We start from the raw sequence: 24800 nt of genomic DNA, 5'->3' as shown, positions 1-24800 counted from the left end.
CGAGGGGTCACCACTGGGGGGGGCGCTTTAGGCCCTAGCCTCCATAGGTTTCGGCCGAGGCAACGCCCCCCCGGAATCCTTTATCGGACTACCCTTAAATATTTGGGGGAGGTGATGGCGCTCCTCCCCCCCCGACTCATCTGCATAACAATGCCCCTAACCGCCAAAGCAAAGGTGCTGTGATGATTTGCTACGAGGTAGGCGAGAAAACCAAATGGCTTTAAATCAATGCCAATTAGCCAAGTGGAAAAATTCCCACCAGGCCCCTTGCGGCGACCAACCGAGGTCCATAGCAAAATCTGAGGGAAAACCTAGCGGGAGGGTGGGTGGCAAACCACAGCTGGGGTGAAGAAGGAAAAGTGGCGATCCCGGGCCGCGCCAACCTTAAGTGGCCCAAGCCCTGCCCCTGCAGCCAGCCGATTGGCTGGCCCTGGGGCTGACGCGGCCCGAGGATTCCCCAGGTCGCGCAGGACTGCAGCCAGCCCCGCGCTGATTTTGGTGGGCTTGAGCCTGCAAACCCTCCCCTCCTTATGTCAGGAGTGGCTTTGTGAAATGCACACAGGTCCTGTACAACAAATGCTCATTATATGTAAAACTACTTATCCAACATGACAAATGAGTACCCAAAACCTCCCTATACATACCACAGATCTCCTGCTTTGGAGGGTAGGACTCGAACCAGTAGCTTCAAGTTACAAGAAAGGAGATTCTGACTAAACATCAGGAACAACTTTCTGAGGTGACTGTGGGGTGAGGCTCTCATCTCGTTTTCAGCTTTCAGGCTGAGGGAGCCAGCGTTTTTCTTCAGACAACTTTCCGGGTCATGTGGCCAGCATGACTAAAGCACTTCTGGTGCAATAGGACACCGTGACGGAAGCCAGAGTGCACGGAAATGCCATTTACCTTCCCATCACAGTGGTACCTATTTACCTACTTGCACTGGTAGGCTCTCAAACTGTTAGGTTGGCAGGAGCTGGGACAGAGCAACAGGAGCTCACCCAGTCATGCAGATTTGAACTGCTGACTTTCTGAGCAGCAAGCCCAAGAGGCTCAGTGGTCTAGACCAGTGTTTCCCAACTTTGGGCCTCCAGCTGTTTTTGGACTACAATTCCCATCATCCCTGACCACTGGTCTTGCTAGCTAGGGATGATGGGAGTTGTAGTTGACCAAGAGAAAGAGACGGTGGAGGAGGACTGGAAGAAGTTTAAAGTATATCTTAAGGACTGTTACAAAATTGAGGAGTGCTAAAATGTCAAGGGGAAGGAAGATGCAGAATTACAGCTGAAATTGTTTGATGATTTAAAGAGAAATTGAGAAAGATAATAAGTTTAAATTTAATTGGCAAAAAGGGTTGCTGAAAAACTTTAAAATAAGGATGCAAAAAGGGTGAGGTATGGGGAAGTCCGAGAAAGGAGGCTTATGAAAATGAGGTTAAGAAATTACATTTGTGTGCTTGTTTGCATTTGTCGATGCTTGTATGTTGTTATTGTTTTGTCTTAAAATTGGAAAATTAATAAAAATTATTATTAAAAAAAAACAAAACAAAAAACAGCTGGAGGCCCAAGGTTGGGAAACACTGGTCTAGACCACCCATTGTTCAACAGTGGAATGGGCTTTGTTAGGAGGTTGTGGACTCTCCTTCCTTGGAGGTTTTTAAGCAGAGGTTGGAAGGCCATGAGTCTTGGATGCTTTAGCTGAGATTCCTTCATCATTATCTTACTTATACCCCACCCACTTTGGGAGGCTTCCAGCAAAATATAAAAACATAATGTAACATCAAACATTAAAAACTGCACAATACAGGGCTGCCTTTAGATGTCTTCTAAAAGTTGTGTAGTTCTTTATATCCTTGACATCTGATGGGAGGAAGCTCCACAGGGAGGGCACTACTGTCAAGAAGGATTGCAGAGGGTCCCTTCCAACTCTACAATTCTATGAATCTCTATGCAAACAGCCAGACCTGTGTGTAGTACAAATAAACAGTATTAAACAAGCTTTACTATGTGTGTTTTGTTGGTCCGTGGCAGCAGTTTCACCAGAAACCATGGAAGGAGTGGGGAGGAAGGGGAATGATTGGACAAATGGTCAAAGGCCTGGAAACGATGCCTTATGAGGAACGGCTAAGGGAGCTGGGCATATTTAGCCTGGAGAAGAGGAGGTTAAGGGGTGATATGATAGCCATGTTCAAATATATAAAAAGATGTCACATAGAGGAGGGAGAAAGGTTGTTTTCTGCTGCTCCAGAGAAGCGGACACGGAGCAATGGATCCAAACTAGAAGAAAGAAGATTCCACCTAAACATTAGGAAGAACTTCCTGACAGTAAGAGCTGTTTGACAGTGGAATTTGCTGCCAAGGAGTGTGGTGGAGTCTCCTTCTTTGGAGGTCTTTAAGCAGAGGCTTGACAACCATATGTCAGGAGTGCTCTGATGGTGTTTCCTGCTTGGCAGGGGGTTGGACTCAATGGCCCTTGTGGTCTCTTCCAACTCTATGATTCTATTATTCTATGATTCTATGACAAAAAAGAGACACGTTTTTTCCTTCCTTGTTTGTCTTTTGCAAGGTTTCAGAAGGTTTCCCTGGATTTCCCATCATTGTGTTCAAAGTTCTGTGGTCGGGAATGAATTAGAACTTTCCCCATAGGACTCAGTGGAAATCTTCAACTCTTTATGCAAAAGCTTGCCTAACTTATAGTTTCCTGAGAATGCATAGTGTTCGGATAGCGAGACCTGTGTTTACACAACATTGAACAGTGGGCCTGGTGAGGTGTAAGGCAGGAGGCCAGCAGTAAGTGGCGCCAGAGCCAATGACAGGCAGAGTCTCCCTGTGTACTTCTGTGAATGGAACACTGAGACACAGGAGAGGGAAAGTGATAGATACTGTCAACTCCTGCACTGCTTGTAACCAAAATTGGAAAGGTTCAGCCTGCCATCTTGATTCAAGATGGCGTCAAATGGTATCCAAACATAGATGAAAAGCTCCTCCTTGGTCTCAGGAAATGTCAGGCCAAATTGGGTGGCGACATTTTGCCTGCCTCTCTCTTCATCCCAAAGAAGAGCAAAGTTGCAACAATAAAAAATACGGCAAAATTAAAAGCATCTAAAAACAAACGAAGGAACCTCTCAAGGATTCTCAGTGTTGAGCGTTCCGGTGAGTGGTGATTTGTCCCACCCCTGTGCCCAAATGCACACTCCTTTTTAGCAACGAAAAAATAAATATTAATCAAGATTTGTATGTTTGTTTACCTGGAAAATAATAAGCAGAGTGGCAAGGAATCGAGCTTTTGAAGTAAACAGGATAGCGCAGGGAGAGAAACATTGGCGGAGGCATAACGCTAACTTAAAATAAAGCACTTGACCCTCAAGGCAAAATATTAAAATGCTGTTTTGGCAGCCAGAACGGATAGCCGAGTTGCTGAAAGAGTACCAGCTTTTTTATATAAGAAAAATAATAATAATAAAGGTAGACAAATACCAGCCCTAATCCCAATTCTCCCACCGCCTTCTGCAAGCTGAGTGAAACCCGAGGGGGAAATTCTTATTACAGCAAATAGGTGTGAGTCTAGAGGAAAAAATTAAGTCAACCTGACAATTTACAAATTCCTTTTCAAGCATGAAAGGTGGGCGAAAACACTGGGTTATTTTTAAATCTGAGCTGCCGAGGTGTGTTTTGTAGCTGTTAATAGCACTGTCAGAGAATGAGGGACACGACAAGAAGAGGTCTCATTATCAGAGAGAGCTTCATCTCTGTGGAGTGGAGCTGAGGAGAGACAGGGCTTTTTGTCATGCGACCAATATTGGAAGCGTGGGGGAAGGGAAGCTCATGTCCAGGAGAGGTTTCTCAAGTTATGGTGAGGCCTGGGAGTCTGCTTCTGATGCAAAGCAAAGATGGAAGCTCACCTCTGCTCTAGGGAATTTTGTCTTTTGTTATTTGCAGAAGCTTTTTTTGTTTCCCCCCCAATCCTAAACTGACAATGGCCAGACACCCACTCTTGCTGAGGAAAACAAATAGCCAGTGTGAGTGGAGAAGCAGAGAAGGTGAAAGAAGTCAAGAGGAAAGGAACATCTGCCAAGAAATGACAATCTTCTTAGGCCAGCATGGAGATGCACATGGAAGATGGAGCAAGCTTATTTTCTGCTGCTCCAGAGGACAGGACCCAAACCAATGGATTGAAATGACTAGAAAGGAGATTCTGATGCAACCTTAGGAAGAACTTTTTAATACAGTGGTACCTTGGGTTATATAGGGACGCGGGTGGGGCTGTGGGTTAAACCACTGAGCCTAGGACTTGCTGATCAGAAGGTCAGTGGTTCCAATTCCCCGACGGGGTGAGCTCCCATTGCTTGGTCCCTGCTCCTGCCAACCTAGCAGTTCGAAAGCACGTCAAAGTAGATAAATAGGTACCGCTCTGGCGGGAAGGTAAACAGTGTTTCTGTGCACTGCTCTGGTTCACCAGAAGCGGCTTAGTCATGCTGGCCACATGACCAGGAAGTTGTACGCCGGCTCCCTCAGCCAATAAACCGAGATGAGCGCCGCAACCCCAGAGTTGGCCACAACTGGACCTAATGGTCAGGGGTCCCTTTACCTTTTTACCTCAGGTTAAGAACTTAATTTGTTCTGGAGGCCCGTTCTTAACCTGAAACTGTTCTTAACCTGAGGTACCACTTTAGCTAATGTGGCCTCCCGCTGCCGCTGTGCTGCGATTTCTGTTCTCATCCTGAAGCAAAGTTCTTAACCCAAGGTACTATTTCTGGGTTAGCGGAGTCTGTAACCTGATGCGTCTGTAACCTGAAGCATCTGTAACCCGAGATACCACTGTAGTAAGAGCCATTTGACAGTGGAACAAACTCCCTCAGAAGGTGGCAGACTCTCTTTTCTTGGAGGTTTTTAAACAGAAGTTGCATTGCCATCTCTCCGGGATTACCGTATTTAGCAGTATTAGAAAGTGAATTATGAAAGCTAGAAGCTGAATGGCACCTTTAACCTCAGTTATGGGCACAACAACAGAATGCCTATGTCCACGTTTTTATAAGAAGAATACAAAGCTGAAGATGAATGAACTCCAGCTAAAATATTATGTTCATTTTTCACATGGTCTAGTTATTCCCCTGCCCACCCCCCTAATATTCTTAAGAGGGTCTCTTCTCCAGTCTTCAGAGAGTAGCTGGAAGTGGGGAGGCTGAAAAAGGTCTTCCTTTCCTTCTACCTTACAGTTTTGATCTGAAATCTTATGCGCACCAGCACAGAAACTGCTCGCGCTAATGAAATTCCCTGTCACAAAACGTGCCTAGAACAATGGGAGTTTTGAAAACTGTTCTTTAGCTATGATTCCTGCATTGCAGATGGTTGGACTAGATGATTCTCAAAGTCCCATTCAACTCTCCAATTCCATGATGAACTAAGTAATTAAATAAGTAGCACACACGCACCCATATTACCAACTAATTTTTCAAAACAGGCAAGGGAATCGGAAGCTATGTTTAAAAATTAGGCCCAGAGAAATCCGTTCAGGTCGCCTTTGAAGCATGATTCAAACACTTGGTCATTGGTGCCAAACTCCTGAGTATTTTGCCAGAGCAGGAGGCTCTTAGCTCCCCTAAGAGAGAAAGTTCAGTTTGTTTTAAACCAATCAAGCTGGTCTATTCCCGGCAGCTGCATCATCACCTCTCTGAAGCAGAGCGAGAACTTCAGGATTGAAATTGGCCCAGCTTTCCGAGTCGACACAGATCAGATAAACAACACATTCATTTATTTCTCCAAGGAGCCGGGAAGGATAAACATAAGGGTAACGTCTCCCCGCTTTAAGAACATAGCTGACGCATCGTGTTACATTTGTGTAATGGTATTCAATTAACACATTGCTGTTGTTGGTTGATTAAAAATTAACTGTGAACACTTATTTAACATTTATTGGGGGAGCGCAGAGAAGGGGCCGCTTCTGCCTCACCTCGTCACTTTAATGAAGTGAGATTACTTTTTGTAGGGGATCTTGAAGCCATATTGCTGAAAATATCTCCCCCACATATAGAGAATTTGCCTATATATTATGTTCCTCATATGTCTACCTCTGCATCTGTGTCTCAGCTTTCTCCCTTGAACTGGTTTCCCATGATGGCCATGCTCTGCCTCAACATTAAATTGCAGCAATGCTTCTGAATGCCACTAGCTGGAAAGCACGGAGGTGTGGGGCAGGGAGAGTACTGTTGCACTCATGTCTAGCTTGCAGGCCTCGTACAGCAGACCCTCCAAGTGTCCGTATTTTCCAGGGGCAATCCCATACCATCCCAACATTTCTCTGGTGCAAATAGGAGTGTCCTATTCAACAACAACAACAACAACAACAACAACAATACTTCGCCCATCTGACTGGTTTGCCCCAGCCACTCTGGGCAGCTTCCAACATATCTAAAACTGTCCCTGGAAAATATGGACACATGGAGTCTCTGCAGTCCTGGATTTACAGAAGAAGAAGAAGAGTTTGGATTTGATATCCCACTTTATCACTACCCGAAGGAGTCTCTAAGCGGCTGACATTCTCCTTTCCCTTCCTCCCCCACAACAAACACTCTGTAAGGTGAGTGAAGGACTTCAGAGAAGTGTGACTAGCCCAAGGTCACCCAGCAGCTGCATGTGGAGGCGCGGGGACGTGAACCTGGTTCACCAGATTACGAGACTACCACTCTTAAGCACTACACCACACTGGCTCTCAGAAGCCCTCTAAGTTTCTAATTCGATCCCAGAATCTCCTGGTTTTCCTTAGGACGTCTCTATTTTCATTGGAACAATGTTGGGGGATTTGGAGTTATGCAGCCCCTGAGCCAAGGAGATAAATAAACTTTAGAAGACACCTGAAGGCAGCTCTGTATAGGGAAGTTTTAAAAATGTTTAATGGTTTAATATGTTTTTTTATATATGTTGGAAGTAGTCCAGAATGTGGGGTAGCCCAGTCAGGTTGGGATATATGAAGAAGAGGAGGAGGAGGAGGAGGAAGAGGAAGAGGAAGAGGAAGAGGAAGAAGAAGAAGAAGAAGAAGAAGAAGGGATAGGACATCCCTCTTTTCATTGGAGAAATGTTGGAGGGCATGTGTACAGGCATCCTGTTGGTCACTGTGAGAAAAAGATGATGGACCTGAATGGGCTATTGGCTTGATCCAGCAGGCTTGGTTTATGTTCTTAAGTATATGTGCAATGATGTCAAACACACTCTCCCCCCTGCTGTGCAAGACTTTGGGTGCTAAGAAACCCCACAGAAACAGAAGATCAGATCTCAAGAGGATATAGTGGGTGAGAGACTTGATGTGTTTGTGTGTGCAATGAGGGAGGGGAGCCGAGCGCCTTGTTTTGCTTATGTTGTTAAAAGAACATCTGAACCGCAGTTCTGGAAGAGGTCTCCTCTTCTTTTGAAAGCCTGCTGTTTGATAGAGTGTCACCCGTCCCCTCCTTCCAGAAGAACCAGCTGGCAGCTAAGTGCTAAAGCCACTGACTCGCATGTGTTTTTCTGACATTTAACAAATGGGAACAGCTTGCAGAACTGCGTTAAGTCACTCTGTCTGGCAAATAATCATCGGCTATGCGGCGTCGATGTTCAGAACATTAGCGCAAACACAAAAAAGGAGGGGAGGGGGGAGAGGGAGGAAGGGAACAAATAAATTGTTCCATTGGAAACCCTTTGCATGAGGGCATATCCGTGTGGGTGAAGTCACCCTTCACCGGTGTCCAACTGTCATAACCTATGACCTGGCCTGGGGAAAGAGTACCTAGAAATAGAGGATACAGAAGAGAATGAGGCTTTGGTTCCATCCTTGGGGGAAGAACTAGCAGGACATTCAACATGGACCTTCCTGGCTAGAGAACAGAGCCCTCCCTCCATCCACTGATTCAGAAGAGGCGTCTGCCACAGGACCCTTCTTTTCCCAAGATGATAAGGTGGGGTCCCTTCAACAGACCGGGGAGGAGCTAAGCTACAGTTCCAGTTAACATACATCATAGTTCATATGGATCTTTGTACCGGCAAGGACAACAGCTTTTATTGCTGCCTCAGTAGGACTTTGGGAGCTCTCTGTGGTGCTGAAAGTGATCTGGGTACCCTTAGATTCCCGACTTTGCTTCTTGCTCCATTTTCAGTGTCAAGGAACATTTAACTGTTGGTCTAGTAGGTTCATCTTGACCTAGGCAACAGGGCTGCACCCTATTAAAAAGATGCCATATTATGATATCAGAACATTGATCCTTCTATCTCTGACTGCTTGGTGTCAGTGCAAAGTCTGAGAAATAGCTCTTTGAGAACTGAAGAACCTTCTGGGTCAGACTAATGGCCTCACTAAGTCCAGCATCCTGTTCTCACAGTGGCCAACAAGATGCCCATATTGGAAACTCACAAACAGTACCCAAGCACAAGAGCAATGTGATTTCTCAGCAACTGGTATTTGCAAGAACCACAGCTTCCAACTATGGAGGCAGACCATAGCCATTGTCTTTTAAAGACCTTCAAGTTGGTGGTCATCAGTTGGTGGCTTTTGCCACCCTGCAATCTTAGATCTTTCACATGCAATTTCACCACATGTGATTTTATTAAATTTGGACATTACAGATTCTGTAAGGTTTATGTTAACTAGTTTTTAATGTTTGCATATGTTTCTACACCCTCCTCTGTAAAACACTTTGAGGTTTTCTCTTAAGTGGTTACATGCAGTTAGGTAAATAGGAATAAATAAATAAATGAAATGAACTAAATGTTAAATTTGGGACTTTGTCCTTCTAAGGCTTGTGTCTGGCCACAGAGCTATGGGGCCACCCATTGAATGCAATCTACTTTTAACTCCTCAGGCAGCAAAACAGTCCACCTCTGATTTTGGTAGCAGTAGACCTATCCTCATGTTCGCCATCCAAAAAATGGATTATTCTGCCAAAAGGAGTTGCACTAATGTGTCTGCATTTCAAAGTGAGAGATCGGTAGTGTGGGGTGGGGGGCTTTATCCCCAAGAGATGAGATTAAAACCAGAGACAGTTGATAAAGAATCTATTGTAGCCCCACGTATTAGAAGGGAGAGTTATTGTATCTTCCGGATCCATCAAGGTGATAAAGTAACAGATCACGCCAGAGGAAAGGCTGGAAACTGAGCCCAGTTTTCCCATATGAGTAAACAGAGTCTTGTGGCTCTCAGACGGCACTATAAATCCAAGCTAAGCATTTCAGGTCTATATCAGGGTGACAGAAAGCTTCGCGCCTTGTAATTCATCCTGAACGGATGCATCATCTTTTTGTTCCAATCTAATCAGGAACATTTTTGAAATGCCCATTTTTCTTTCGAAGTCAAAAAAAGGCAGGAAAGAGATTTAGTTAGGGTTGTTTTTCTTCCTTCCTTCCTGCCTTCTTCTTCTTCCCCCATTTGATGTGAAGTTTGAAAAACGTCTATCTATCTATCTGTGAATGACTTGCCTTCTTAGCAGAGGACCCTTCTGGTGGAGGAAGGTCCCAACTCTTGTGTTTTACCCCCATCTAGTGGTATCTGTGTAATTTTGCATTCTAGGCTGGTGATATTATGCTGGTGCCTAAAAAAAAAAAAATGGTTTCACCATTTCATTGTTACGACTTGTGGACTGATAGGGGAATCCTTAGTCAATTTATTGCAATACCTTTTTTTAAATTAGCAGCCATAGCTAAGTGATAGAACACAGCAGGATATTTCAGTTGGTTAGAGGGTGGTGCTGAGAAGGACAAGGTTGCAGGTCCGATCCCCGCACGGGACAGCTGCATATTCCTGCATTGCAGGGGGTTGGACTTAAATCAGCCTTTCTCAACCTGTGGGTCCCCAGGTGTTGTTGAACTACAACTCCCATCACCCCTAGCTAGCAAGGCCAGAGCTCAGGGATGATGGGAGTTGTAGTCCAACAACATCTGGGGACCCACAGGTTGAGAACCGCTGGAAGGGTCCCTTCCAACTCTACAATTCTACAATTTTATATGAGCAACTGGGGAGATTTTGTAGACTTTTGGACACCATATTTGTATTGCATTGCTGCTGTGTTGTTGTTTGGAGGCATCCACAAAGACATCTGTCCCCAGCCTGGTGCCCTAGAGATGTTTCAAACTACAACTCCTATCAGTCTAAAACATCTCAAGAATGTCCTCCCCTCTTTTAGTGAGTAGGCTGAACTCTCAAACTGGCCATCTGCCCTGCTTCTCCATCTGTATTTCTGTGAGGAAAACAACATCTTGATTGTGTGTCCCGCTCCCCTCCCAATATTCTGATAAGGATGTTGTTGTTTAGTCATGTCTGACTCTTCGTGACCCCATGGAACAGAGCATGCCAGGCACTCCTGTCTTCCACTGCCTCCCACAGTTTGGTCAACTCATGCTGGTAACTTCGAGAACACTGTCCAACCATCTCGTCCTCTGTCGTCCCCTTCTCCTTGTGCCCTCCATCTTTCCCAGCATCAGGGGCTTTTCCAGGGAGTCTTTTCTTCTCATGAGGTGACCAAAGTATTGGAGCCTCAGCTTCAGGATCTGTCCTTCCAGTGAGCGCTCAGGGCTGATTTCCTTAAGAATGGATCGGTTTGAACTTCTTGCAGTCCATGGGACTTTCAAGAGTCTCCTCCAGCACCATAATTCAAAAGCATAATTCAAAACCTGGAGCAGGAACTGGCAAGCCACTCCAGTATCCCTGCCAAGAAAACTCCAATGGCAAAGCCACTCTTTGCCACTTTGCAAAGAGTCTCCTCCAGCACCATAATTCAAAAGCATCAATTCTTCGGTGATCAGCCTTCTTTATCGTCCAGCTCTCACTTCCATACATACTGGGAAAACCATAGCTTAAACTATATGGACCTTTGTTGGCAAGGTGACATCTCTGCTTTTTAAGATGCTGTCTAGGTTTGTCATTGCCCTGATAAGGATAGAGAGTGTTTTTTTCTGGGGGAACGCAGGTGTATGCATACCCCTAAACATTTTGTGAATCTTTTTACTTTTGTCCATTTACTGTATTTACTTTTCCCAATCCGAACTATAAAAAGGTGATTTTCTTGAGTCAAAATGAGAGTACACCTAAACCTTTTTTTTTATAAAAAAAGCACTGAGGATAGATATTTTCACTACATTATATATAAAAAAGGGGGACGGGGGAGAAGCAGCACGTGAACAAAGAGATAACAAGCCTTGCCAGAAATGCCAAGACGTTAAACATGCAATTATATTTTTTAAAATTTGAGATCTTAACTTTTCTATGCCACAGTGGAGCTTTGGAGCTTGCAAAGCACAGGAGTGTACTGTAAATATTAAACTTGCTAAATATTCAGTTTTCCCATGCACATAAAAACTAGCATTATGTATGTATATATGTGTATATATATTAAAATAAATTATTATTTAATTATGTTTAAACATTTTACTTACATTATCTATTTTGAAACTACTACTAATAATAATTTTATCATTTATACCCCGCCACTCTGGGCGGCTTCCAATGCATATAAACACATTTACTGGGATGGAATGGGTGTGCGGCATAATTTAACACAATATAGTAAAAAGAACAGCAACGATAGCATCCATTCTGCTTCATGCACTCCGACGAAAGCTAAGCCCCTCCCACCCAAGTCCCTCACCTTCAACTCTCCCCCTTTTGAGCAGCACGGAAAAGCTTCCCCCATAGGGCGCCGCCATCTTTGCCCCGCCCCGTTCCTCCCTTGGGCGCGGCCATTCTTATCATTCTCCTCCTCGTTTTCCGTACGCGGCGGCGCCATCTTTGTGCCGGGCTTTACTGCCCAGCCGCGAAGGGAGCAGGAAACTTCCGGGCAGGCTTCGCCGTGCCCTTTTGGAACGCCGGCGGAGGAAGCTCCTGCTCCAATCAGACGGCCGCTCCGAGGCCGGGCGGCTTCTGATTGGAGGAGCGCGGGGGGCGGGTTGTAGGCGGGGCTTCCGAGGAGCCACCAGCTGCTTGGAAAGGAGCAGAAGGGCGAGCGAGGAGGGAGGGATCCCGGAGCAGCCGCCATGGGGGAGGCAGAGAAGTTCTATTATGTTTACAGCTGCGACCTGGACATCAATGTGCAGCTCAAGATGTGAGTGGGAGGGAGGAATGCATGCATGCATGCATGCATCAATCAATCAATCAATCAATCAATTAATGCACATTGATCTGCATGCCTAGAGGCTTGCTTTTATGGGGGGTGGGCAAGATATATGGGTGTTGGTGGGGGGTGCAGCCCCATAGGGCAGGCAGAGGCAGCATTGTAGTCCCAGACGTTTTGGGACTACAATTCCCATCATCCCTGACCACTGGTCCTGTTAGCTAGGGATCTTCGGAGTTGTAGTCCCTAAACATCTGGAGGACCGAGGTTGCCTCTTCCTGCCATAGGGGCAAGTGTCAGAGCCCCTGCTTTAGGGAAGCTTTTAATATCTGATGAATTATTGCGTTTTAATATTTTGCTGGAGGCCGCCCAGAGCGGCTGGGAAAAAACCCAGCCAGATGGGCGGGGTATAAATAATACATTATTATTATTATTATGCAGAAAGCATCAGGTTCAATCCCCAGTGGCGCCTACAGGAAGCGCTGGGAGCGTCGCCTGCCCAGGAGAGGTGCTGCTGCCAGTCCGTGTGGGCAATGCTGAAGTGGACAGACCAATAATCCGACTCAGTACAATGCTCCTTTCTGATGTAGGGAAAGGGACTTTTGTTTGTTGTTGTTGTTTGGAAAGGGACGTTTTTGAAGTGAAGATTGCTAATGTTCTGCAATGCATTTTTTAATTTTTTTGCTGGTCTGTTTTATTATTGTCATTACATTCAGTTAATCGTTGCAATTAATTTGGTATTTGCTCAAAGGCTCCAAAGGTAAAGGTAAAGGGACCCCTGACTGTTAGGTCCAGTTGCGGATGACTCCGGGGTTGCGGCGTTCATCTCGCTTTATTGGCCGAGGGAGCTGGCGTACAGCTTCCGGGCCATGTGGCCAGCATGACTAAGCCGCTTCTGGCGAACCAGAGCAGTGCACGGAAATGCCGTTTACCTTCCCGCCGGTGTGGTACCTATTTATCTACTTGCACTTTGATGTGCTTTCGAACTGCTAGGTTGGCAGGAGCAGGGACCGAGCAACGGGAGCTCACCCCGTTGCGGGGATTCAAACTGCTGACCTTCTGATCGGAAAGCCCTAGGCTCAGTGGTTTAGTTAGACCACAGCGCTGAGAGGCTTAAACTGTAGCAAGAGGCAGTGCCTACCTTGCAAGCAGGAGATCTTGGGTTCAATTCCCAATCACACCTCCAAGGAGCACTAGGAACGTCCCCTACCTGAAACCTAGGAGAGGTGATTCTGCCAGTCCGTGTGGGCAATGCTGTTCTGGATGGGCTCAGTATAATGCAGCTTGTTGATATAGTGAACGGGACATTTTTGAGGCGAAGGTTCTGCAAGGCATCTTTTCTCCCTTGTCTGTTTTTATTATTATTATTATTATTAAAATAAATAATTTGTTGGTGCGATTATTTTGACATTTGCTCAAAGGCTCCAGATGTACTTTAAAACAAACGCCGCAAGGCTTGAATTGCAGCAAGAGGTATTAGCAGGGCAGCAACCTACCTTGCAAGCAAAGGGTCCCAGTGGCATCTTTAAGTAGAGTTGGGAACGTCCCCTGTCTGACACCCTGGAGAGCTTGCTGCTGTCCGTGCGAGCTATGCAGGCAACTTCTTCCTTTCCTTTTGAGTCTGAATGCTTTCCCATTTTAAATCATAATGCCTTGCCCATAGAAATTAGCTTATCAAGAAGGTCAGGCTAGCCAGAACCCTTCCCCTTTATTTTTCTACATGCAGGGAGTTCTCGCACACACCCCTTTCAGACACTGGAGCCATAACCTACGGTCTGAAGTATAATGATCTTAGACATAGGCTTGCTACCTTGTCTCTTGCATAAGCCTACTTTAGGCAAGGAACAATTCTCCAGTAGATGGACTTACAGTGAGGGGGAAAAGTAGTTGATCCCCTGCTAAATTTGCCCGTCCGCCCTCTGACGAAGAAATGACCAGTCCATAATTTTAATGTTAGGTTTATTGTAGCTGTGAGAGATAGAATAACAAGGGGAAAACCCCCAGAAGCCCAAAAGACAAAAGTCAGAGATTGATGTGCATTATAATGAGTGAAATTTGAGTGAAATTCTGGGTAAGTATTTGATCACTTTGCAAAAGATGACTTAGTTGTTGTTGTTAATCGTTTAGTCGTGTCCGACTCTTCGTGACTCCATGGACCAGAGCATGCCAGGCACTCCTGTCTTCCACTGCCTCCCGCAGTTTGGTCAAACTCATGCTGGTACCTTCGAGAACGCTGTCCAACCATCTCGTCCTCTGTCATCCCCTTCTCCTTGTGCCCTCCATCTTTCCCAACATCACGGTCTTTTCCAGGGAGTCTTCTCTTCTCATGGGGTAGCCAAAGTATTGGAGCCTCAGCTTCAGGATCTGTCCTTCCAGTGAGCACTCAGGGCTGATTTCCTTCAGAATGGATAGGTTTGATCTTCTTGCAGTCCATGGGACTCTCAAGAGTCTCCTCCAGCACCAGAATTCAAAAGCATCAACTCTTCAGCGATCAGCCTTCTTTATGGTCCAGCTCTTGCTTCCATACATCACTACTGGGAAAACCATAGCTTTAACTATACGGACCTTTGTTGGTAAGATGACTTAGTACTTGGTGGCAAAACCCTTGTTGGCAATTACAGAGGTCAGACGTTTCTTGTAGGTGGCCACCAGGTTTGCACACATCTCAGGAGGTAATTTGTCCCACTCCTCTTTGCAGATCCTCTCCAAGTCAGTGAGATTTTGAGGCTACTCGAACCTTCGGCTCCCTCCAGATTTTTGATGGGTTTAAGGTCTGGAGACTGGCTAGGCCACTCCAGGACCTTAATGTGCTGCTTCTTGAGCCACTCCTTTGTTGCCTTGGCCGTGTGTTTTGGGTCATTATCATGCTGGAATACCCACCCTCGACCCATTTTCAATGCCCTGGCTGAGGGAAGGAGGTGCTCACCGAAGATTTGACGATACATGGTCCCATCCATCGTCCGTTCGATACGATACAATACGTTGTTATTCTGTCTCTCACAGCTACAATAAACCTACCATTAAAATAATGGACTGGTCATTTCTTCATCAGAGGGCAAACGGGCAAATTTAGCAGGGGATCAAATACTTCCCCCCCCCTCACTGTATTTACCTCTGGCTGTATGAAAATCTTGTTGCTGTGATCTTTTTCTTTGTTCATTGTTTCCTTAGAGGAAGCTTGGAGGGGAAAAGAGAGCAGAAGAGCTACAAAGCAGTTTTGGAAAATCCCATGCTGAGGTTCTCGGGCTTGTACCAGGAGACCTGTTCCGACTTGTACGTCACCTGCCAGGTCTTTGCAGAGGGCAAACCTCTTGCCCTTCCGGTTCGGACGTCCTACAAAGCTTTTAGCACCAGGTGGAAGTAAGTGCCTTTCGTCTTTATTTTGGACAGCTGGCTGCCATACCTGTTTGTGAGACTTACCATATTTACCGGCGTATAAGACGACTGGGCGTATAAGACGACCCCCCAACTTTTCCAGTTAAAATATAGAGTTTGGGATATACTCTCCTTATAAGACTACCCCTCTTCCAACGCACACCAAATAAAATTTTTTTCAAAAAGAGTCTCCAGTCCAGCTCGGAAATCCACTCCACTTCCCAGTGGCCGGAGGCTTCTGGGGCCAATTTTCAAGCGTATTTCTGCTTCATCTAGAGAGCTTGGTGTACTCTGATTTAATTTGCTGTCGTTTTATCCTTTGGTGGGGAGTTGGTGCAGGAGCTTCTGCTGTAGCCGGCGTATAAGACGACCCCCGACTTTTGAGAAGATTTTCCTGGGTTAAAAAGTAGTCTTATACGCCAGAAAATACAGTAACTGACCCTGGGGTAAGCAATGACTATTAGCCATGATCTCCACTGTCATAATGACATAGGGACTTAAGGAAGCCTTGCTGGATCAGTCCAGTGGCCCATTTAGTCCAACTTCCTGTTCTGACAGTGGCCGACCAGATGTCTGTAAGAAACCCAAAAGCAAGATTTGAGCAGAGGAGCCTTCTTCTCTCCTTTGGTTTTCAGGAATTGGCGTTTGACCATTGAGACAGAAGCATAGCCATCGTTGCTAGTAGCCAGTGATGATAGCCCTCTCCTCTGAATTAGTCTAATCTTCTTTTAATCCAAGTTGCTGACCCGCTGACTGTAAGAGCTGTTTGACAGTGGAACAGATGCACACCCCCCCCCCCCGTTCATTCAGCCGTTATTGGCATAATTTAGACAATAAGATCATAGGCGAGAAAGAGAAAAGTAATGTGAACAAAATATAAAAAATAAAATAAAATAATCCTTCCAGTAGCACCTTAGAGACCAACTAAGTATGCGCACGAAAGCTCATACCAATAACTACCGTATTTTTCGCCCTATAGGACGCACCGGCCCATAGGACGCACCTAGTTTTTTTTGGGGGGGGGGGAAATCAAGGAAAAAATGTTTTTTCCCGCCCAGGTTTGCGCAGCCATCCCCAAGCTAGAAGAGGGAGACGGAGCGCTCCGTCTCCCTCTTCTGCCTTCAGGGACAGCTTCTCTAGCCTACGTGGGGCAGCGGCTTGCCCTGCTGTCCCCCAAGCTGGTGGGGCTGGTGATGGGGAGAAGCAAGCTTGCTTCTCCCCCCCCCCCCCGCCAGCCTCCAGACCAGGTCCAGGAATAGCGGGGTGGCAGCGCTCCGCCTCCCTGCTATCCCCCGAGCTGGTGGGGCTGGTGGGGGGGGGGGAGAAGCAAGTTTGCTTCTCCCCCCAGCCAGCCTCCAGATCAGGTCCGGGAATAGCGGGGTGGCGGCGCTCCGCCTCCCCTCTATCCCCCGAGCTTGTGGGGCTGGCGATGGGGAGAAGCAAGCTTGCTTCTCCCCCCAGCCAGCCTCCAGATCAGGTCCGGGAATAGCGGGGTGGCGGCGCTCCGCCTCCCCTCTATCCCCCGAGCTTGTGGGGCTGGCGATGGGGAGAAGCAAGCTTGCTTCTCCCCCCAGCCAGCCTCCAGATCAGGTCCGGGAATAGCGGGGTGGCGGCGCTCTGCCTCCCCGCTATCCCCCGAGCTTGTGGGGCTGGCGATGGGGAGAAGCAAGCTTGCTTCTCCCCCCCCCCCCGCCAGCCCCCAGATCAGGTCGGGGAATAGCGGGGTGGCGGCGCTCTGCCTCCCCGCTATCCCCCGAGCTTGTGGGGCTGGTTGGGGGGAGAAGCAAGCTTGCTTCTCCCCCCCCCCCCCGCCAGCCTCCAGACCAGGTTGGGGAATAGCGGGGTGGCGGCGCTGCGCCTCCCCGCTGTCCCCTGAGCTTGTGGGCTGCAGGCTGCTGCCCGCAAGCCTTGCGAGCCCGCGGGACCTCCCGCCAGGCTTGCAAGGCTTGCGGATAGCTTTCTGAAGCCTGGAGAGCAAGAGGGGTCGGTGCGCACTGACCACTTTCGCTCTCCAGGCTTCAGCGAAAGCCTGCATTCGCCCCATAGGACGCATACACATTTCCCCTTCATTTTTGGAGGGGAAAAAGTGCGTCCTATAGGGCGAAAAATACGGTAACTTAAAAGGTAAAGGTAAAGGGACCCCTGACCATGAGGTCCAGTCGTGGCTAACTCTGGAGTTGCAGAGCTCATCTTGCTTTATTGGCCGAGGGAGCCGGCGTACAGCTTCCGGGTCATGTGGCCAGCGTGACTAAGCCGCTTCTGGCGAACCAGAGCAGCTCACGGAAATGCCGTTTACCTTCCCGCCGGAGCGGTACCTATTTATCTACTTGCACTTTGACGTGCTTTTGAACTGCTAGGTTGGCAGGATCAGGGATCGAGCAACAGGAGCTCACCCCGTCGCAGGGATTCGAACCGCCGACCTTCTGATCGGCAAGTCCTAGGCTTTGTGGTTTAACCCACAGCACCACCCGCGTCCCCAGTAACTAACTTAGTTGGTCTCTAAGGTGCTACTGGAAGGAATTTTTTAATTTTATTTGTTTTGTTTTGTTTCAACTATGGCAGACCAACATGGATACCTACCTGTAATTAGTAATCCAGACATATTAAACACATAAAACATGCAAAAGACTCAGTAACCACCATTAAGTAAAACTAAGTAGCTTTAGATTTGACTCTAAAAATCTCGGCTAAATATCCTGAAACAATTTCAGTAGTTTTAGGAATATCATCCCTCAGCAGATACTGGATTACAGATTCTTTGCAAGTAGGTACTTTGAGCTTCAAGGGAGTTGCCAGTAGGTCTCTCTCTGAAGAATGTCAAAGACAGGGCATTCAAAAAATAAAAAATGATATATTTTATCTGGTGTATTCATGCCACAAGAGCAAAGTCTACTCTCGAAGGGTATTTTTGGGAGCCTAAAAAAATCTATGAACTGAAAAAGCGCTTTTGAATCAGCCAAGGGGGCTATTATGGGAGAAACAATACTATAGGGTTATAGCACTGGTTGCTTTTATTGATTTAAAAATAAACAACAACAACAGACCACCTTGAACAGGGCTGGATTTAGGTTTGATAAGGCCCTAAGCTACTGAAGGAAATGGGGCCCTTTATATGTCCAGCTGTCCTTTGTCAACAACAAATTGTCACTGTTGCAATATGCTATATGGTAATTTGTGGACCTTATAGGTATCTAAAGCCATTTGGACATGTTGCTATGCAACCAGTCCATACAGAATGCAGGCACCCTATATATGGAAATGAGCAAAGCAGTGATATTTTAGGGAGCAGGCTAGCAGGCCTCATGACAGGAGCCTACACAACACAAAACACTGTTGCTGTATGTAGGTTTTATTTTATTTGTTTTTTATCTTATATTTTGGAAATGTACATCCAGGGTTTTTTCTCCTTTAATTTTTTTTTTGGGGGGGGGGGCAAGAGAGTGGAGCCATAAGCTTATTTAGCTTATACATAAATCCGGCAATGATGAAATGTGGTTGGCTTTCCCACATTGGAGGTCTCTAAACTGAGTTTGGATGGCTTTAATCTGCCATGGATGGTTCGGCTGTGATTCCTTCATTGCATGGGGTTGGACTAGATGGACCAGCTCCACAATAGTATGGTTTTATAAGCCCAAACTAATACCCACAATCTTCTCCTCAGCTGGAACGAGTGGTTAAAACTGCCGGTCAAGTATCCAGACTTGCCGCGCAATGCCCAAGTGGCCTTGACAATTTGGGATGTGTACGGACCTGGCAAAGCCATCCCTGTCGGGGGAACGACTGTCTCGCTCTTCGGAAAGTATGGGTATGTGGCTCGGCTTTCATGTGTTCTGTGCCTTGCAGATTTAAACACTGAAACACATCAAACATTAAAAACTTCCCTAAACAGGGCTGCCTTCAGATGTCTTCTAAAAGTCAGATACAGTTGTACCTTGGATCTCAAATGCCTTGGCTCCTGAACAAATTGGCTCCTGAACGATTGAAACCCAGAAGTGAGTGTTCCGGTATTCAAACAATTTTCAGAAGCTGAATGTCCAACACAGCTTCTGATTAGCTGCAGGAGCTTCCTGCAGCCAATCAGAAGCTGTGCTTTGGTTTTTGAACATTTTGGAAGTCGAACGGAAGTTCAACTTCCAAGGTACGACTGTAGTTGTTTATTTCCTTGATATCTGATGGGAGGGCGTTCCACAGGGCGGGTGCCACTACCGAGAAGGCCCTCTGCCTGGTTCCCTGTAACTTGGCTTCTTGCAGTGAGAGAACCGCCAGAAGGCCCTCAGCGCTGGACCTAAGTGTCCGGGCTGAACAATGGGGGTGGAGATGCTCCTTCAGGTATACTGGGCCGAGGCCGTTTAGGGCTTTAAAGGTCAGCACCAACACTTTGAATTGTGGGAGCCAATATAGGTCTTTCAGGTGTTATATGGTCTCGGTGGCCACTCCCAGTCACCAGTCTAGCTGCCGCATTCTCTATGAAGCTCGCTGGGTGACCTTGGGCCAGTCAAATACAAATACAAATACGATTCAATAATCTTTATTGTCATTGTCCCATACAGAACAACGAAATTGAAAAATCTACATAAGACATTCAGAAACCAACAAGCCTGCTATCCCAACCTGGTTAGCCCCCGAAAAACCCTGATACCCCATTTTAAATACAATATACAGTGGTGCCTCGCAAGACAAAAATAATCCGTTCCGCGAGTCTCTTCGTCTAGCGGTTTTTTCGTCTTGCGAAGCATCCCTATTAGCGGCTTAGCGGATTAGCGCGCTTAGCGGCTATTAGCGGTTTAGCGGCTATTAGCGGCTTAGCGGCTTAGAAAAAGGGGGGGGAGGGAAAAAACTCGCAAGACTCGCAAGACGTTTTCGTCTTGCAAAGCAAGCCCATAGGGAAATTCGTCTTGCGAAGCGCCTCGAAAAACGGAAAACCCTTTCGTCTAGCGGGTTTTTCGTCTTGCGAGGCATTCGTCTTGCGGGGCACCACTGTACTCCCATAGAGATTCCTTACACTGTGTTTAAAACCAAAATCGCATTTGGATAGAAACTGTTTCTCAGGCGGCTAGTCCTAGTCTTTATAACCCTGTACCTTCTTCTAGGTTACCTTTATTGGCATTATGAGTTAAAACATTTCCAAACACTAGGATAAATTTAAAAGGGACAGGAGTGAGGCTGTCGAGGATCACAAGGTACTCGATTGTTCTGCTTCACCCTGTCCATTCCCTAGAGGGATGATTCATTAAGAACCCTTCTGGGTAAGATGGAGTTTAAAAAGGAAGCCACTGGGGCAGTAACGGCCTTGTTCCTATCTGCTAGGAGGAACCTCATTTGGCTTTCTCTCAGAGCCGTGGGTCGCAGGTCCAATATCTTGCTCAGCATCTGTTTGCGGAGTCTGCTGTGCAAAGGGCAGTCCAAAAAGAATATGGTCCAGTGAATCTGGTACTCCCTGATTGGAGGCAGACAGGTGGGCTTGATACGGAATTTGGGTGGTGCTGTGGGTTAAATCACAGAGCCTAGGGCTTGCCGATCAGAAGGTCGGCGGTTCGAATCCCGTTACTCCCGTTGCTCGGTCCCAGCTCCTGCCAACCTAGCAATTCGAAAGCATGTCAAAGTGCAAGTAGATAAATAGGTACCGCTCCGGCGGGAAGGTAAACAGCGTTTCCGTGCGCTGCTCTGGTTCGCCAGAAAGTGGCTTAGTCATGCTAGCCACATGACCCAGAAGCTGTAAGCCGGCTCCCACGGCCAATAAAGCGAGATGAGCGCCGCCACGACTGGACCTAATGGTCCGGGGTCCCTTTACTTTTACCTTTACCTGTGGTCACTGCGGAGGGGAAAGCATTTAGTCTTGCGAGCATAAAAGCTCTTCGTTGGAAAGGTAGTAGTAGTAGTAGTAGTACTAATAATAATAATAAATTATTTATATCCCGCCCTCCCCGGCCAGAGCCAGGCTCAGGGCGGCTAACACCAATAAAATCACAGTAAAAACATAATGGGGGGGGGAGAGGGGGGAAACAATTTAAAATACAGGTTAAAATGCAATTTAAAATGCAGCCTCATTTTAAAATAGCTGATAAATCAAGACCATAAGGGGAGGGAAACATAAGGGTCAGACTGAGTCCAAACCAAAGGCCAGGCGGAACAGCTCTGTCTTACAGGCCCTGCGGAAAGATGTCAAGTCCTGCAGGGCCCTAGTCTCTTGTGACAGAGCGTTCCACCAAGTCGGGGCCTGTACTGAAAAGGCCCTGGCCCTAGTTGTGACCAATCTAACCACCTTGCGACCTGGGACCTCCGAAAGGTTGTCATTTGTGGACCTTAAGGTCCTTTGCGGGGCATAGGTCTTTTAGGTAATTGGCACAATCTGTAAGAGGCAGTAGGGCCAGTCACTGCCTCTCAGCCTAGCCTACTTCACACGGTTGTTGTGGGCTTTGAATTAGGAGCGCGGAGAACCGTGCTTCAGCTCCTTGTATGAAAGGTTGAATGTAAATATGATGAATAGTGAGGAAATAACGCATGTGATGAGCTACTGCTGCCTTACCAATCCTTCGGTGATCTTTCTGCATGTGGGTGTTCTGTCTGTGCTCGTGTGGTAAGGTAAAGGGACCCCTGACCATAAGGTCCAGTTGTGGACGACTCTGGGGTTGCGGCGTTCATCTTGCTTTATTTGCCGAGGGAGCCGGCGTACAGCTTCTGGGTCATGTGGCCAGCATGACTAAGCCGCTTCTGGCAAACCAGAGCAGCGCACGGAAATGCCGTTTACCTTCCCGCCGGAGTGGTACCTATTTATCTACTTGCACTTCGATGTGCTTTCAAACTGCTGGGTTAGCAGGAGCTGGGACCGAGCAACGGGAGCTCACCCCATCACGGGGATTCAAACCGCCGACTTTCTGATCGGCAAGTCCTAGGCTCTGTGGTTTAACCCACAGCGCCACCCGCGTCCCTGTGCTCACTGCCTGTGCTCGTGTGGTAATGGTAAAGGTACCCCTGCCCGTACGGGCCAGTCGTGTCCGACTCTAGGGTTGTGCGCCCATCTCACTTAGGCCGGGGGCCAGCGCTGTCCGGAGACACTTCCGGGTCACGTGGCCAGTGTGACGAAGCTGCTCTGACGAGCTGGCACCAGCGCAGCACACGGAAACGCCATTTACCTTCCCGCTATAAAGCGGTACCTATTTATCTATTTGCACTTAAGGGTGCTTTCGAACTGCTAGGTGGGCAGGAGCTGGGACCGAAAGACAGGAGCTCACCCCGCCGCAGGGATTCGAACCGCCGATCATGCGATCGGCAAGCCCTAGGTGCTGAGATTTTACCCACAGCGCCACCCGCGTGCTCGTGTGGGCGTTGTCCTAAATCTGCACTTTTCTCACAGGATGTTCCGCCAGGGAATGCACGATCTGAAGGTCTGGCCCAACGTGGAGGCAGACGGTTCGGAGCCCACCAAGACCCCTGGGAGGACCAGCAGCACTCTTTCGGAGGATCAAATGAGTCGACTTGCCAAGGTGAGGGGAAGTTCTTGGCTTTTGGTTTTGTGGCGCTAGTCCTCAGTGTCCTCCCATTCTGCAGTGCACTCCCCCCGTGTGTGAAAGTATAATTTTAGTGTGATGCACCCTGTACACCCGATTGGGGGAAGGACGGCACAGACAAAAATGGTCCTTGTTTCTAATGGAATATCTAAGAAAAACAAATTCATGCCCTTAATGAGCAAGATGATAGGATTTTTTTGTCCTTGATTGGTGTCTTAATACTTTCATCTTTCAATTACCAGCAATTGTCTCAAACTTTCCTGGAGAGTCTCTTTGTCATTCTGGTTAAATACGTACATTGATTATCATTAAGTCCCATTATAATGTGATACAGCGCTACATCTTTCCTATCATGTTTCAGTTGCTGTATTTATTTTACGCTCCCCTTCTTTCCTTTAAAAACAGTTTCTTTTTCAATTTTAATAAAAGCAGGTGAGGTTGGGGTAGGCTAGCTTCCATGTGAAGTGTTTAATGCCTCCCTCCCTCATTTAATGTTACACAGGAGAGATCTGGGGTTAGCAACCACCCAGACCATATGTTGTATTGTAGCTCTGGCTGGAGAGTGTGTGTGTTTGTTGGTCAGAAAGCTCTGAGCTGTAGTAACACTAGTCCACCCTAGATAAGAAGCTTTGAACTGAAGTAACTCTCATTTTTCACCTTCCATCCCGAATCAGAAGTTACGAGCTCCCTTGTCTCTTACATTCTACCCTGGACATGAAACTCTGAGCTGTAGTAACTCTCAAGCCACTAGATAAGAAACTTTGAGCTGTAGGAACTCTCCTTATTCCCCTTCCAGTCTGGAAAGGAAGTTCTGAGCTGTAGCAATTCCCTTGTCTCTTACGTTTTACCCTGGACAGGAAGCTCTGAGCTGTAGCAACTCTCTAGCCACTCACTTTCTACCCTAGATAAGAAACTTTGAGCTGTGAGAATTCTCCTTATTCACCTTCCAGTCTGGAAAGGAAGTTCTGAGTTGTAGTAACACCTTCCACTCTGCACGTTGGGTCTGAGGTCCTAGATCTTGCACTCTGGGAGGTGTCGATTCCTGCTTTTGTGACAGTTTGATATCGTTCACTTTTGGCATCAAGTTCAATAGACCTTGTTAAATCTTTTTTCCCCCCTTCCTTTTTCCTTTTTACAAAATATGGATGTCAGATTTCATGGTTTCAAGGCAACTCTCCATGGCTTTGTGCAAATTGAAGTGAATATCTGGAACGGGGCTATAAATATGTCAGTTTGATCTTTTGGAGATTTACCATGGCAATAAACTAACTTGCATTAAAGTTGCACATACCTCTTATAAAGCTAGTTTACCTTGGGATTCTAATACAAAAAAGAAAGAAAGAAAGCATTGTAATCCACACATTTCTAGTCGGTAGGTCACTGCGACATTGCCGAGGTTGAACTCGAGAGAAAATGTTTGCGGCATCAGCCAGCCAATCCCTGTTACTACTCTGTACTGGCAGATAGTATTGGAGGAACTGTATAACAAATATAACAAGTTAATAATAATAATAATAATAATAATAATAATAATAATAATAATAATTATTTACCATTTGTACCCCGCCCATCTGGCTGGGTTTCCCCAGCCACTCTGGGCGGCTTCCAACAAAGATGAAAAATACACTAAAATGTCACATATTAAAAACTTCCCTGAACAGGGCTGCCTTCAGATGTCTTCTGAATGTCAGGTAGTTGTTTATCGCTTTGACATCTGATGGGAGGGTGTTCCACAGGGCGGGCGCCACTACCGAGAAGGCCCTCTGCCTGGTTCCCTGTAACTTGGCCTCTCGCAGTGAGGGAACCGCCAGAAAGCCCTCGGAGCTGGACCTCAGTTAGTATTGGAGGAACTG

At 46.8% G+C, this 24800-nt stretch overlaps 1 protein-coding gene and 2 long non-coding RNA genes across 3 annotated transcripts in view; 2 read left to right on the top strand and 1 right to left on the bottom strand.

Moving 5' to 3' along the window:
• Positions 1-24800, bottom strand: part of LOC309352913 — a 911067-nt gene that overhangs the window by 65691 nt on the left and 820576 nt on the right. The gene's annotated exons all lie outside the window — the stretch shown is intronic.
• The window catches only part of LOC309352895, a 553927-nt gene that overhangs the window by 14995 nt on the left and 514132 nt on the right, over positions 1-24800 (top strand). The gene's annotated exons all lie outside the window — the stretch shown is intronic.
• The window catches only part of PIK3C3 (phosphatidylinositol 3-kinase catalytic subunit type 3), a 115246-nt gene continuing 102361 nt past the window's right edge, over positions 11916-24800 (top strand). The window contains exons 1-4 of the mRNA XM_081881750.1: positions 11916-12055; positions 15236-15424; positions 19101-19244; positions 22794-22923. Coding sequence (XP_081737876.1) covers positions 11988-12055; positions 15236-15424; positions 19101-19244; positions 22794-22923 — 531 coding nt within the window. The 5' untranslated portion in view covers positions 11916-11987. The remainder of the gene's footprint in view (positions 12056-15235; positions 15425-19100; positions 19245-22793; positions 22924-24800) is intronic.

Source organism: Podarcis erhardii (assembly GCF_964252035.2).
Source record: "Podarcis erhardii genome assembly, chromosome: 11".
In the NCBI taxonomy this organism is placed as follows: domain Eukaryota; kingdom Metazoa; phylum Chordata; class Lepidosauria; order Squamata; family Lacertidae; genus Podarcis; species Podarcis erhardii.
Note: the sequence above shows the minus strand (reverse complement) of the source record. Positions and strands in the feature narration are given on the sequence as shown.